The sequence below is a fragment of the Tarenaya hassleriana genome, unplaced genomic scaffold (genome assembly GCF_000463585.1).
Source record: "Tarenaya hassleriana unplaced genomic scaffold, ASM46358v1 Cleome21, whole genome shotgun sequence".
Classification (NCBI taxonomy): domain Eukaryota; kingdom Viridiplantae; phylum Streptophyta; class Magnoliopsida; order Brassicales; family Cleomaceae; genus Tarenaya; species Tarenaya hassleriana.
The window spans coordinates 2,178,526-2,191,905 of record NW_010965451.1 but is presented as its reverse complement, the minus strand read 5'-3'; the positions used below and the strand labels follow the sequence as shown (position 1 = coordinate 2,191,905).

Here is a 13,380-nt window from a genome sequence, read left to right as displayed (position 1 = left end):
GTTTGGCTGAGGAATCAGAGAGATCTCTAATGGCGAGATCTCTTTTTTATAACGCTTTTCATTAATTATTTTTTTAATTCATTATGATTTGTTTAAGCTCAGTAACTACTGCATCGCTGGATCAGATTGCGTCCTGATTTCAATAGATACGCGCACACATACATTACATAGATTTTATGCCCTTATTTTGATTCAGAAGTCTTTTTTTTATTTATATATTTTTTTCGTAATATATTTTCTTAAATACAATGATTGTTCAATATTCTAATAATTAGTTTTAATGATTTTTTTTTCTCGGTTTTGGATGACTTCAAACACGAAAAAACAGGACTTTTCAATCTTCTTCGATTGCTCTAACCAAGGAAAAAAATATGGATCGGGATGATTACATTATTATGGTCGAGTTGACCCATTTAAATGGATAGGTCATGTTATACAATATATAATATTTCAATTTCTACACTATATATGTGTAGTGTAGTATATATATATATATATATATGTATCCTATGGTCGTTGCTTTTTCTTATCGTGGTATTTGGAAGAAAAAAAGTGTACCTTAGATTCGGGTTGATATAATATTTGAATGAGAATATTGAAAAAGATGTACAAATTCTAGTTAATATTTTTGTTTCCTTTACCCAAGTATCGTAACTTTTTGTAATATTCTTGTTTTATTATTAATATTAATGCTGAAATATAATGTTAGATCTTATAGCAATATGTAAATACCGGATAACTCTCAGAAATTTTTTTATATCCGAAACTTATCAAGAAAGGGAAAGCAATCGAACTGTAAAAATAACGTAAAATGAGTTAAATGTATATATTTATTATTTCTTCTAATAACATAATATCATTACACAAAAATCACATTTAAATTACAGATTCATTAAATCTTCTTTGTAGCGTTTGGAGATATCTTCCTATATATAACATTCGTAGGTTTTTATCAACGTAGATTTAGTTTCATAGCCAAATTAATTTTAGTCTCAGCGATTTTTTATTAAGTAATTTATTTACACGATATTTTGCTGTCTAAAAAATTTGTGAGAGATAGAATAAATGGTTTTATAAAATTCAAATGTTTACTTATAAGATAATTAGATTTTATTTTTCATTTCACAACTTGTGTCGAGTGATACGACGTATCCCGAATTGAAACTTGTATCCCCGAAATTACTAATTCACTCGCACACCATATGGGAAAAAAAAAATGATAGGACAACCGAAAAAAGATTCACGCTCTAACAGAATTAGTAAATATCTGTACATGAAAACTTTATATTAAACAGGGCAAATAATCTACGTACGGCTCTTTAAAGTATATTTTAAAAAAATATTGGACATTGAGGTGATAGGTGTCCATTTTAAATTGAGCTGTTTCACGTATCATTTGTGGCTCATAATTTTACATTTATTAAAAAAACATTATAAGTTAGTTTATGCTTGCAGTGTCAGACCAATTTCTTATGCAGACATGTGAACTCGTCCAATTACCAATTAAACCTTCAAGAATTATATTAATTAATATATTCTTATAATGACAGAAAATTTTCTCTTTCTTTGTTTTAAAGTTATGGCATGAAATCATAATATGCCACTGATCAAATCTGTGAGATTCTGTCCTTGGTTTAAAGTTTTGACATCAGATAAACAAAACATGGTATTATATTAATTAGCTTATATTTAATTGATTCATCGAATAAAACAAGAAATCCGTATTTGTAAGATAAGAACCTATGATCTCATGCATACAAGATTGATATATATATATATATATATATATATTGTTTTTATCAATATATGCATTTGAGACGAATAAGTTCATAATAAAAAACATGTATTCAATTTAACTTCATAAGATGCCCTTTGTTGGGCAATTAAAATATTATTATTTTAAAAGTAATAATAATCTTACATGATAAAGTTTGGGCATCATATTCGACACCTAACGTAGTTATTCATGGTTTGACTCGGCTGTTCAATGGGTAAATTATTTAGGTCTAATAATCTACAATAATCTTTATATTTATTATTACTTCTCCTCGTAGGATATCATTAATTTATATATACATATATAACATTAATCGCATTCCTGCACAAAATATGTCAAGAAAATAAAATGATAGTGATGATTAACCACATCTGTCGTCACTGTTGTATGAAATGGGGTGTTATAAATTGCAAAGCTAATAAATTAGTAAGAAATGTGTTTTTATTATCATAAATAACAGAAATATTTTTTAAAAATATAAGTTTAAATTTCATAAAAATATATATATTCGTACAATAAAAAAATCGGAAAACATAAAAAAAAAAACGTGAACTATATGTATATACACATAAACACTTCATAATTTGCAAGTTAGGTTAAAAGGTAAACTCTCTCTCCAAGTAAAATTAAGGAAACATGTTGATGATCTTGAAAATAATCCCATTTATTTCCAAATTATATCCTCGAAATCAATGATAATGTTTTAGCCCAATCATTAATAGATTTGTTCTGTACGTATAATTGCATTTAACACATGTGTTTTTATTACGTATCTCTCCTGTAGCAAAAAAAGTCAATTGAATATTTGATTTTCGAGGTAAAAAACAAAGCACCCCTAAACTCTGTCGGCTATATATTAATTTAGTGGTATATATTTCTCTCAAAATGGTCATAGAAATAAAAATAAAGCGGTAGCATTGTCTACGGCTCTTTTCCACGTTATTCATACAATGTATACTTATTTATATATAAAACACTTCGAATAATATAACAATGTAGTTTTTTATACGTTACCAAAAAAATGTAATTTTTTATTTGTCTGAGGCTATAATAATAAGTATAGTTTTGTAACATGTTCATACTACATTTACCCCTTTTCCAATCTTTCTCTCTCTCTCTCTCTCTCTCTCTCTATATATATATATATATATATATATATATATATATAGTTTTTTTTCTAAGTTTAATTCGTATCTGTAAAAAAATACAGAAGGTCTAAACTCATTTAATTATTAACAACTAAGATCGTCTTATAATTGGTTGCTTTAAATTAAAATCAATATTAATGGACATAAATTTTACGTTTTTATCCATCATATTTGAGATCTAATGAGAAAGTTTATAGTTTCAAACATATTTTTAGATGATATTGTCTACATATACTGACACGAAAATTGCAGAATTATGATATAAAGCAATTTATAGTTTCAAATATGTGTCTATATCACACCAAAGATTCTATGTTTATTTTTTTTGTCTCAGGCCGGGTTTCAGAGGATAGTCATACACATAAGTGTTTTTGTATATATTAACGGATGCCTTCAACCGAAGAGTAATTAGGGTTCATAAATAACTAATATTTCTGCATATATCTCCCAGCTAATTATATAAATATATATAACTAATTGGTTTTATAACATGCAATTCTACTTATTTAACTTTCATAATTTTTGTCTAATCATTTTATATTTGAAGCGCGACGCTACGGCTCCAATAAAAAACATATTAGATATCCATATTGTATTTGCAATTTATATTTTATGTCCAACAAAAAATGATTATTCTAAGCCAATGTCGTGATTCATGTGATACTTGAACGCGTCTCTAAACCTTGATAACTCAAATATATATATATATATATATATATATATACACACACACACACACAGAGACACTCTAAAAGAAAGACTTTTAATTATGGGGTTACTTTCGTGAAAAGGACAGACTAACAGATGTGTGCCACGTGGTAGGTCAGATGCCGAGGAGTGAATATTCTTTCTTAGCGATGACGCTAACATATATCCATTATTTTTCTGTTCGATGGCGATCATCTTAATTTGTTTTTTTTTTAATGACATTTTCTTCACCAGAACATCGTATATGTTTATTTTTTTTATTCAAATAAAACGGAAATAGGAAATGGAAACAAAAAATAAATAAGAGCTCTCTGTATCAAATTGCGTAGTATATACACAAGACATGCATGCGTATATCAGATTACGTACACACAAAATATTAATGCTAAACATCAATATTTTCATATTAAATACTAAAATATTTTAGAATTGTTGTGTTCACAAAATGATGCGTAATTCATATTCATGAAATTTGCTTATAAATATGGATATTAAATATAAATTTTCCAAATATATATTATGAATCGAAACTATAATTTAAAACATATTCGTCGAACAATATATCACTAATAATCTAAGATGCATGTTCCTTTTGGGAAGTCCATTTAAATGAATTTCATAATTAAACGTGTTTGAAAATAAATTTTGTACACATCGAGTAATGAAAACAAAAGCATTATTTTGATTAAATGAATTTACCATTACAAAAAAAAGCATTATATTTATTGTTCGATCGCCATTTGCATGCAATATATAATTTCTTGAAACAACGTTTCTTGTAAAAAACATGTTCATGAATTTTTCGATCCATGCAGAAATGATGATTTGAGTGAACCCTACGAATGAATGGAATTTAAGAAATGAAGCATGTCTAGATATACCATGTCACAAAAAAATGGCAACCATGTGACATATAACAATATGTGTCTCTGTTATTTCAAATTATTAATTATAAATCCGCGTGTACGCATGTACACACATACAGTTGTAAATCACATATGTTTAGGAAAATGCGAACCATCTAATCCGGGTGGTCCCAAAGAAAAAGCACAAATACAAATACACATTCACATACACGTACACGAAGATACATGGATATACATATATATATATATATACGTGGGTCGACAAATAGAATAATGTTTCATGGCAATAATGGTTATGGAAAAGAGGCAGAGAAGTTGTATTAAAACAAGGGATTATGTTGAGATTAGATGTGATCTTAAGAGTAATTAAGAGGGCAAAACACCAAAAGAGACAGAGCATAGTGGAGAGAGTATTCCATATCTACTGTAGATTACGTGCACATGCATTCCCCTGCCCCGATATTATTATTTCACACTGATCTGTCTTTTTTTTCCTCTCTTTTATTCATTTTTTAAAAAATTATAAATTTATCGAATCAAATCCCCTTGATCCTGCTACTTAACTCGACAGCCAATCAAACCTAAAATTCCATTCTATATTATAATCCTTATCTTTTTTAAAAAAATAAATAAATATATGTTATCTTTTGTACGTAAAAGATTTTGATGTATTAAAAGTAATATACCCTCGTAAATGTCGGGAGAACCATATAAAAATTAGGATTTAATTTTGTATGCATCATTAAGAAAATCGACATAGATTAAACTGTTAGCCTACAAATTAAAATTTGTGGTCCATATATAATGAACATTATATTCTTTAATATTATAAAACATTTAATATTCTAACAAACCTAATATTCTTTGTCTAAGGTTCTCAGAACAAATGGTTAAGTGGAGCAATTAAAAGCCATATGATCCTGAGTTCAAACCTAGACATTCACATATATATATATATATATATATATATATAACCTAATATTCTTTAATAAATGAGAATAGTATTGGAATTGGAACATATATTTTCGTTCTTTTTGGCAATAGGATATGGATATCTAAGATTCTAAGGTATTTGACAAATTATAATAATTTGTAAATGGTTTTATCTATTCCCAAATTTTCTTGGTCTATATATATTTTTTTGTATGGTGGATTTTGGTCTATCTTGGATATCCGTATCTCATTTCTTTCTTGTGCACAAACCGATAACTAGTGATGATTTTAGAAGTGTGGTTAAAATTCTTAAAAAAAGATGAAATATCGCAAGAATACACAAAGAAAAAAAATCAAGATAGATAAAGTTAAACTATAAAAAAAGATTAGCACAAATATATATATATATAAACCCTAGATACCACTTTGATTGAGATCTCGGATTGATATACGGTCTTCTCATTTTATTCATGTGGAAATAATTTCATCATATTCAAATAAACTAAATTTTATTGTTTTTAATATATCATTTACAAAACAGTTTATACTAATTAAGCTTTCGTATACTTGTGTACCCAACTATAAGACATATGGTTGCATGGGGAATAAAATAATTATCCACCAACGTAGATTTCTTACTCGTAAGAAAAAAAAATGTTACATTAATATAAGATATCTAAGGTATATCTAAATATCAATTGGCTTCATCAATCATGCATGTTTCAATAATTTAATGAAAGGGAGGATTCTGGTCTCATGAACACATGCATGATTATGGACCGAACCATCTAGCTGTTCAAATTTCAATAACTAAACATATAAAATAATGTAAGCAGATTTCCATACATGCAATTGTTTTTGGCACAATTATCTTTGTATTGGTTATATTAATGATTTTCTACAGAATCTAACGTGGACGTGCATTATAGCAAACTATTTAATTTATTTGCAATTTCATATATTAAAATATAATAATATCGAGATGTTGCTTAAATAAACATCTTAACAATAAGCAGAAAAACATTCATAGACAATTTAAACCTCATCGATTGCAAAAGTAGTCATTTTTGGAAGAAGTTATATTTGTGGACATGTATTTTTTTTTTGTATTTATTATGTCACAAGATCTATATGGTTGCATTGATGGTGGTGTCAAGAATCATATTATTATATACATTAGAGTCATATGTTTTTCACAAATTATCAAAATCCCTTGATAGAAGGTTTGCTTGCTTAAGGGTTTTGGTCAACTTTTGATAACGTAGAATTCCGACGGTCGAAATTAATTTAATTATAACAGGAAGATAATGTAATCATATCATAATATAAAGAATTTCGACGGTCCAAATGAACGGGGAGACCTCGGAAACTGCAGTATGAGCTTTCCTGAATCCCAAAGCCGCATGTGGACAGATGCTCGTTTATGTCAAACATTTCGCTTTTAAATTTGATTTTCCCACTTCGTAATTTAATAATGCGAATACATACAATATTTGAAATATAGGAATGTCGATATTTGCAACAAAAGAACTAATCAACGTCTAATGACAAAACCAATTAGTTTAATTAATCAATTTTTTTTATAACCGAGAGGTTCACCTGCCCATTCAGCCCAACCTACATCCCCTCATATCTCGGGAGCAGCCTTTAGAGTATACCTAAGAGCCCGGAGAGCAACACTATTAATGCATTGCATGTTGGGTCCTCTTTGCATCCCTCTCTTCCAAGTATATCTATATATATATATGTGTGTGTGTGTGAGATAGTTTAAAATACAAATACAAAATTGTAATTATTAATTAGACCAACATCCCCAGCTGTCTCTTGCGCGATCTATCCTTGGATATAGATCCGTGACCATGTTGGATTATTTTTAAGGTTCTGCATAATAATTCAAATTTAATATAAATTACAAGTTTCTATTATATGATATTAGGTCGTGTACATATGATGGTGATATTAATGGGATTAGTTATTTGATGATCTTGATCATGCAATCAAGTTGAGGAAGCTTCTTTGGTCGAAGAACGGATTATGAGTATATTTTCTATTCACGTGGGGTGAAATTATTTTATTAATTAAGATTTTGATCCGTTAGATATAGGTTGAAGAAGAAAGATACCCAGTCGGAATAGACCAACGGTTGTATCTGGAGAAGGATTGTCCTTATCTCATATCTTAAATCTTCTCCATATCTCTTTATATCGAGCGGTTGTTGAGGATGGATGATACAATTTAATTGTAGTACTTGAGATGAATGTAATTGGGCCAAAGATCTAGTGAACTAATATAATTATCAAAAAAAAAGTTTACCGTAAGTTTAAAAACTATCTTTCCATTATAATTTATATGGTTCAAAATACTTTTTTTTTACAAAAATAGTAGTTCTTCATATATATATATATATATATATATATAATATGTATGTATATGTAATAACTTATGTTTGTTAAATTACAAAATGCTTAACGGCGGGGGAAATGAATCTAAAATCACATGTCTAGGATTTTGTGTAATTTGAACATATTATATATGGAATTGGGTCACATCATAGGAGACATTCAAGGGAATGTGATAAGTTACCGATCTTGGATTCTTTCTCTTTGTCTAGGCTTCATATTGAAGCATGCCTTTGAGGGTTTCTCATTGTTTCTTGAAGCATGCCACTAAATATAAATTAATATAGGTACAATTAAATAGCAATAAATAGTGTTTAGACCATATATGTTCCATATTCATTACACATACACACACACACACTCACATATATATATATATATATATATATATATATATATATTAGCTACAAATCTAATTAAATTATTTACATGCAAAATGTTTGTGAGTCGTACAAATTAACGTACCACACCTCTCATTTCAACCGATAGGAGCATCTTATAATAAAGTTTAAACCCCCCGAAAGTGACTTTTCATAATTATTAATTTCAATAGTTTAAACCGGCAAACAAAAAAAAGTTATTATATTTACATTTTCTTTTTCAATTTGTCTCATCTTTTTGAAAAAGGTGTGGAATTATTATGTTAAAGAAAGTTACCTTAATACCGATGAAGTCAGTAAAGCTAAACATGCATGGCATGGACCTTAGCGTCCGAATCATGTAATTAATTAATTTGGAGAAAAAAAAATCACTTGAAGTCTAGCACAATATGCGTGGTTCGCATTGCTTCTTAACCAAATCCACTGTATGCTTATATATATAAGCACATATGTATATAGAGACGGATATATAGATCATATATATATCATAGATGTATATGTATATGTAAGTGGTAAGATAGACATTGATTGTGAATTTGATTAGGGCTATGAATTAAATAATTGGATCGTCATTGTCCGGCGCACGTGGCGAGGATTATATAAAATCATAGACGTCGAGGAAGCTTCCCCTTCCATTAATAGACGGTATAATAATAATAATAGAAAAAAAATTACAATTAAATTAATACTATGCTCTCCACTTTTGTCTTTCTGTTTTTTACATTTAAAAAAAATCTTAGAAAAGTGAAATTAATACTATACTCTCCACTCGAATCACAGTGAAATTTTTTATGCTTAATTAATATAATTAGGCCTCAAATTTTGGATAACTGAATGTTACTGTAGACCCATTTATATGTTGGGCCTAAACTAATGCATAATTGAGGCCCATGTGTTATTGTGGGCCTAAATTAGAGCCGTTAGGCCCATTTCTGGCGTCCTTTCAGCTTGAGCCGAGCCGAGCCGAGGCGTTGTCTGTAGTTTTCGAAGATTCTATCCACGAACGAGAGGGAAAACAAATAAGAGCAGAGTGCAAAATCAGTGGCGGAATAAGATAAGGATTTCAAGCCCCACCTCTCGTTCTCCTATTCCGCTTCTGGTTTTTCTTTGCCTATTTCGAAGGAAGAAATCGAGGCGGATAAAGTTTTTCTCTTGTTTGGGCTCCGGAGGTTTCTGTCTTCGTTTCCTTGGAGAATTTCTCAGAGCACGACGAGGTAGTTCTTTTACAGGGGTTGTGTTGTCATCAAATGGATGCTTTCCTTGTGTTTTTTTTCTGTGAGTTCATCTTTTTCCGGTGATGGGTTTTTGTTAATTCTGACTTGGTTCTTGTTAGTTTCCGGTTTTACCATAGTGACTGTGAATTCGTTGAAACGTTTTCTCGAGAAGATTGTTGTAAATTTCGAGTTTTTTTTTTTTGACCTTGTGAATTTCGAGTTTTTTAGTTGCATTGCTAGGAAACTCCGGCAACTCGGTTATTGAACTCAGAATCCAGGAGTTTGCTGCGAAGGTTCTTTCTTGTTTGTTGGCGTATCGTTTTGAAGTGGATAAGATTTGGGATTTTGGTTATTTATTTGCTTTCTTGAATCTGTATCATTCAGTTGAACTTCATTCATAATGTCAAGTTGTTTTGGTCAGTGTTCCAAGAACCTGGTCGAGAATGTTTTGTCTTAAATCAGACAGCAAAACTTGAATGTGTTTGATAATGCGGGGTTGCTATCGGCTTGTTCTATGAGTTCTTCCATCTAAAAGTAGTGGTATTCACATGAATTTGGATCTGATTGGATGTTATGTTTTTGTTTTTAATCAAACTTACTTTGATGTTCTACACCAAGGAAGTTAGTAGTTTGCCTTGTTTTATGTTTCATGCGGGTGCCAATAGGAATGAAGAAGTTGTTGTAACTGCTGCTGGAAGTTTTCGGTGAGATCTACCCGAGATGAATTCTGTTATCCCTTCTTCTATTACCAATGTTTCTCTCATTCCCGGGGCCACCTTTTCTTTGAAGAAGAGCAATTGTTCCGGCAAACATGGATTCTCGGGTAAACCTGGAAAACATCTTCTGTCCTCGCAAAGATTTGTCCTGCCTCTATCAACCTCGCTTAGATTGTTTCCAGCATTTTCAAGGCAGTATGTGTTGTTGCTTCCTCGGGATAGAATCTCAGCATTGCCAGCTACCGAGACTGATGCAGCTGTAGAGGAACAGGAGGATTCATCTGCTGCTGCTGAAAACTCGGGAGGAGACTCAGATCAAACGAATGTGGTTGAAGCAAATGAAAAGACAGAAGCAGCTTTTGTGGCATCTCAGTCAAGGAGAACTCGACCTGGTAGGAAGAGTGAAATGCCGCCAGTTAAGAATGAAGAGCTGGTGCCCGGTTCTACCTTTACCGGGAAAGTACGAGCAATCCAGCCCTTTGGTGCTTTCGTCGATTTTGGAGCCTTCACTGACGGTCTAGTCCATGTCTCACAGCTGAGTGACACTTTTGTTAAGGATGTTTCAAGTGTTGTCTCCATCGGTCAAGAGGTGAAAGTAAGATTGGTGGAAGCTAATTTCGAGGCTGGGCGTATTTCCCTTAGCATGCGCGAAAACGATGACTCCCCTAAACGCCAGTCCGGTAGTGAAAAGCCAAGACCCCCGAGAAAAAATGGTTCAAAACCGATGAGGAAGAAGGAAGATGTGAAAACTTCAAAGTTTGTGAAGGGGCAGATGTTGGAAGGGACAGTGAAGAACTTAACGAGGTCAGGAGCTTTTATATCACTCCCCGAGGGTGAAGAAGGTTTTCTTCCCACTGCTGAAGAAGCGGATGATGGGCTTGGAAGCATGATGGGTAGCTCTTCACTTCAAGCTGGACAAGAGGTTAGTGTACGTGTGTTGCGGATATCAAGAGGGCAGGTCACTTTAACGATGAAGAATGAAAACGACGATAAATTCGATGAAACACTCAGTCAAGGGGTTGTTTATACCGCAACAAACCCGTTTCTGGTTGCATTCCGTAAAAATAAGGACATAGCCACTTTTCTGGACAAACGGGAGGAAGAGGCTGAGAAGGAAGCTGCTGAGAAAACAGTAGAGGTTCTGACTGAATCAGACGTGGTTAAGGACGCTGTCACTTCAAATGATATCGACGAATCATTAGCTGGACCTGGAACTGAAGAATCTGATAAGGCATTTGGTTCATCTGAAGGAACCATTGAACAGATTCTGTTATCAGAAACTCCAAAAGAAGAAGTGCAAACAGAAACACTCGTTCCGGCTACTGAAGAAGCCGATAAGGAACAGATTCTCTCATCAGAAACTGCAAAGGAGGAAGAAGTTGTGGAGGCCAACTCTGAAGATGATTCCTCAGCTAGAGAAGTGCAAACAGAAACACTCGTGCCAGCAGCTGAAGGTTCCTCGGACAAAGAAGAAGTGCATGGTGAAACAGGCATTACAGCAGCTGAAACCGAAGAGCCGGAGAAAATTCCAGATGACAATGGAAGTGTCATTAGCTCGGAGGCAAAACCCGATGTCCCTCCCGTTCTAGAAACCAAGGGTATGCGACTTGTCTTTCCTTAAAAGTTTTCATGCTAATGAGTCTTCTAAATTCGTACAGTAAGATCTTCAAGAAGCAAAAAAAAAAAAACCAAAATTCCCTCGTAACAACCTCTTCGATCAAATACAACACGAGTGCGAGGAAAGATCCGTTTTGCATCGAAAAACTCGGGAAGTGAGCGGTCGTCCATTTTATGAGTGACTAGATCTTCAAAAAAAAAAAAAAAAAAAAAAAAAAAAAATAGAGAGGGAGATTGCCATGGATATGGAACTGAGTCATTCTTCTTTAATGCATTGCAATGACTTTCTCTTCTCCCTTAGAACAGATGAAGAGGAGAACTCTACACTTCCAAATTCAACTACTGATGAAGTTTCACCTTCAGAAACTCCAGCAAGTGAAGAGGTTGAGAAATCGGAAGTGGTTGCTGAAGCACCAGTTCCTCTAGAAGCAGAAGCTTCTTCTCAGGAAAATAGCAATGCTGCCGATGCAGATGGTGGTTCCCCTGGTGAAAGCATCAAAGGTCCTTCTTATGCCCCAAATGATGTATCACAAATTTCCATTCTGTCTCGGGCATGAACTGTAGTTTTTTTTATGATGTTCCTATTTGTATATGCTCATCAAGCACCTTTGCATGCATCTGATCATGTATTGTATACCTTCTATATTTTTCATCTGATGTTTTTCTCTTCACAGCAAGCATATCACCAGCTCTGGTGAAGCAGCTTAGAGAAGAAACAGGGGCAGGTATGATGGATTGCAAGAAAGCTCTATCAGAGACTGGGGGCGATATGGTCAAAGCTCAGGAGTTCCTCCGCAAGAAGGGTCTAGCTGGTGCAGAGAAGAAAGCCAGCAGGGCCACGGCCGAGGGAAGAATCAGTTCTTATATCCATGACAGCAGAATCGGTATCCTCTTGGAGGTCAATTGCGAGACAGATTTTGTCTCACGTGGTGAAATTTTCAAGGAGCTTGTTGATGATCTTGCAATGCAGGTACTCGAATCTTCGCTAATTTCCTCTTCATTTCTTCCATAAAATGGATGAACAAGAGCTATATGAAGCTTCCGTCTATCGTATAATGTACAATTTGCTTCTCAGTCACTCATTTTACGCTAATGGAAAACGCTAATACTATACCTGACATGTAGGTGGCTGCTTGCCCTCAAGTGGAGTACCTCGTCACAGAAGATGTTCCAGAAGAAATTGTTAACAAAGAAAAAGAGATAGAGATGCAAAAAGAAGACCTGTTGTCAAAACCCGAGCAGATAAGGGAGAAGATAGTCGAAGGTCGGATAAAGAAGAGGCTAGAGACACTAGCATTGCTCGAGCAGCCCTACATTAAGAACGATAAGGTGATAGTGAAGGATTGGGTGAAGCAGACAATTGCAACCGTGGGAGAAAACATCAAGGTGAAGAGATTCGTAAGGTACAACCTTGGAGAAGGTCTGGAGAAGAAAAGTCAGGACTTTGCTGCTGAGGTGGCTGCTCAAACCGCTGCTAAAACAAAGGCTGAACCAGATAAGGAACAACCAAAAGCCGAGGAGGAGACCAAGGAAACTGCCGAAAAGTGAGAAAATTTAACTCTTACAATGATTACCCTCCTTGAATTCAGGCTTTATAAAGACACACAACACAAGCTCTTCCG

At 32.9% G+C, this 13,380-nt stretch overlaps 1 protein-coding gene across 2 annotated transcripts in view; it reads left to right on the top strand.

Moving 5' to 3' along the window:
* Positions 1 to 9,253: 9,253 nt before the first annotated feature.
* Positions 9,254 to 13,380, top strand: part of LOC104814561 — a 5,274-nt gene continuing 1,147 nt past the window's right edge. The window contains exons 1-5 of one of the 2 annotated variants that reach the window (XM_010542665.2): positions 9,254 to 9,425; positions 10,091 to 11,739; positions 12,122 to 12,259; positions 12,433 to 12,728; positions 12,884 to 13,302. In XM_010542665.2, coding sequence (XP_010540967.1) covers positions 10,146 to 11,739; positions 12,122 to 12,259; positions 12,433 to 12,728; positions 12,884 to 13,302 — 2,447 coding nt within the window. In that variant the 5' untranslated portion in view covers positions 9,254 to 9,425; positions 10,091 to 10,145. Of the gene's footprint in view, positions 9,426 to 10,090; positions 11,740 to 12,064; positions 12,260 to 12,432; positions 12,729 to 12,883; positions 13,303 to 13,380 lie in introns of both variants that reach the window. The other variant, XM_010542664.1, reaches the window with a different exon arrangement.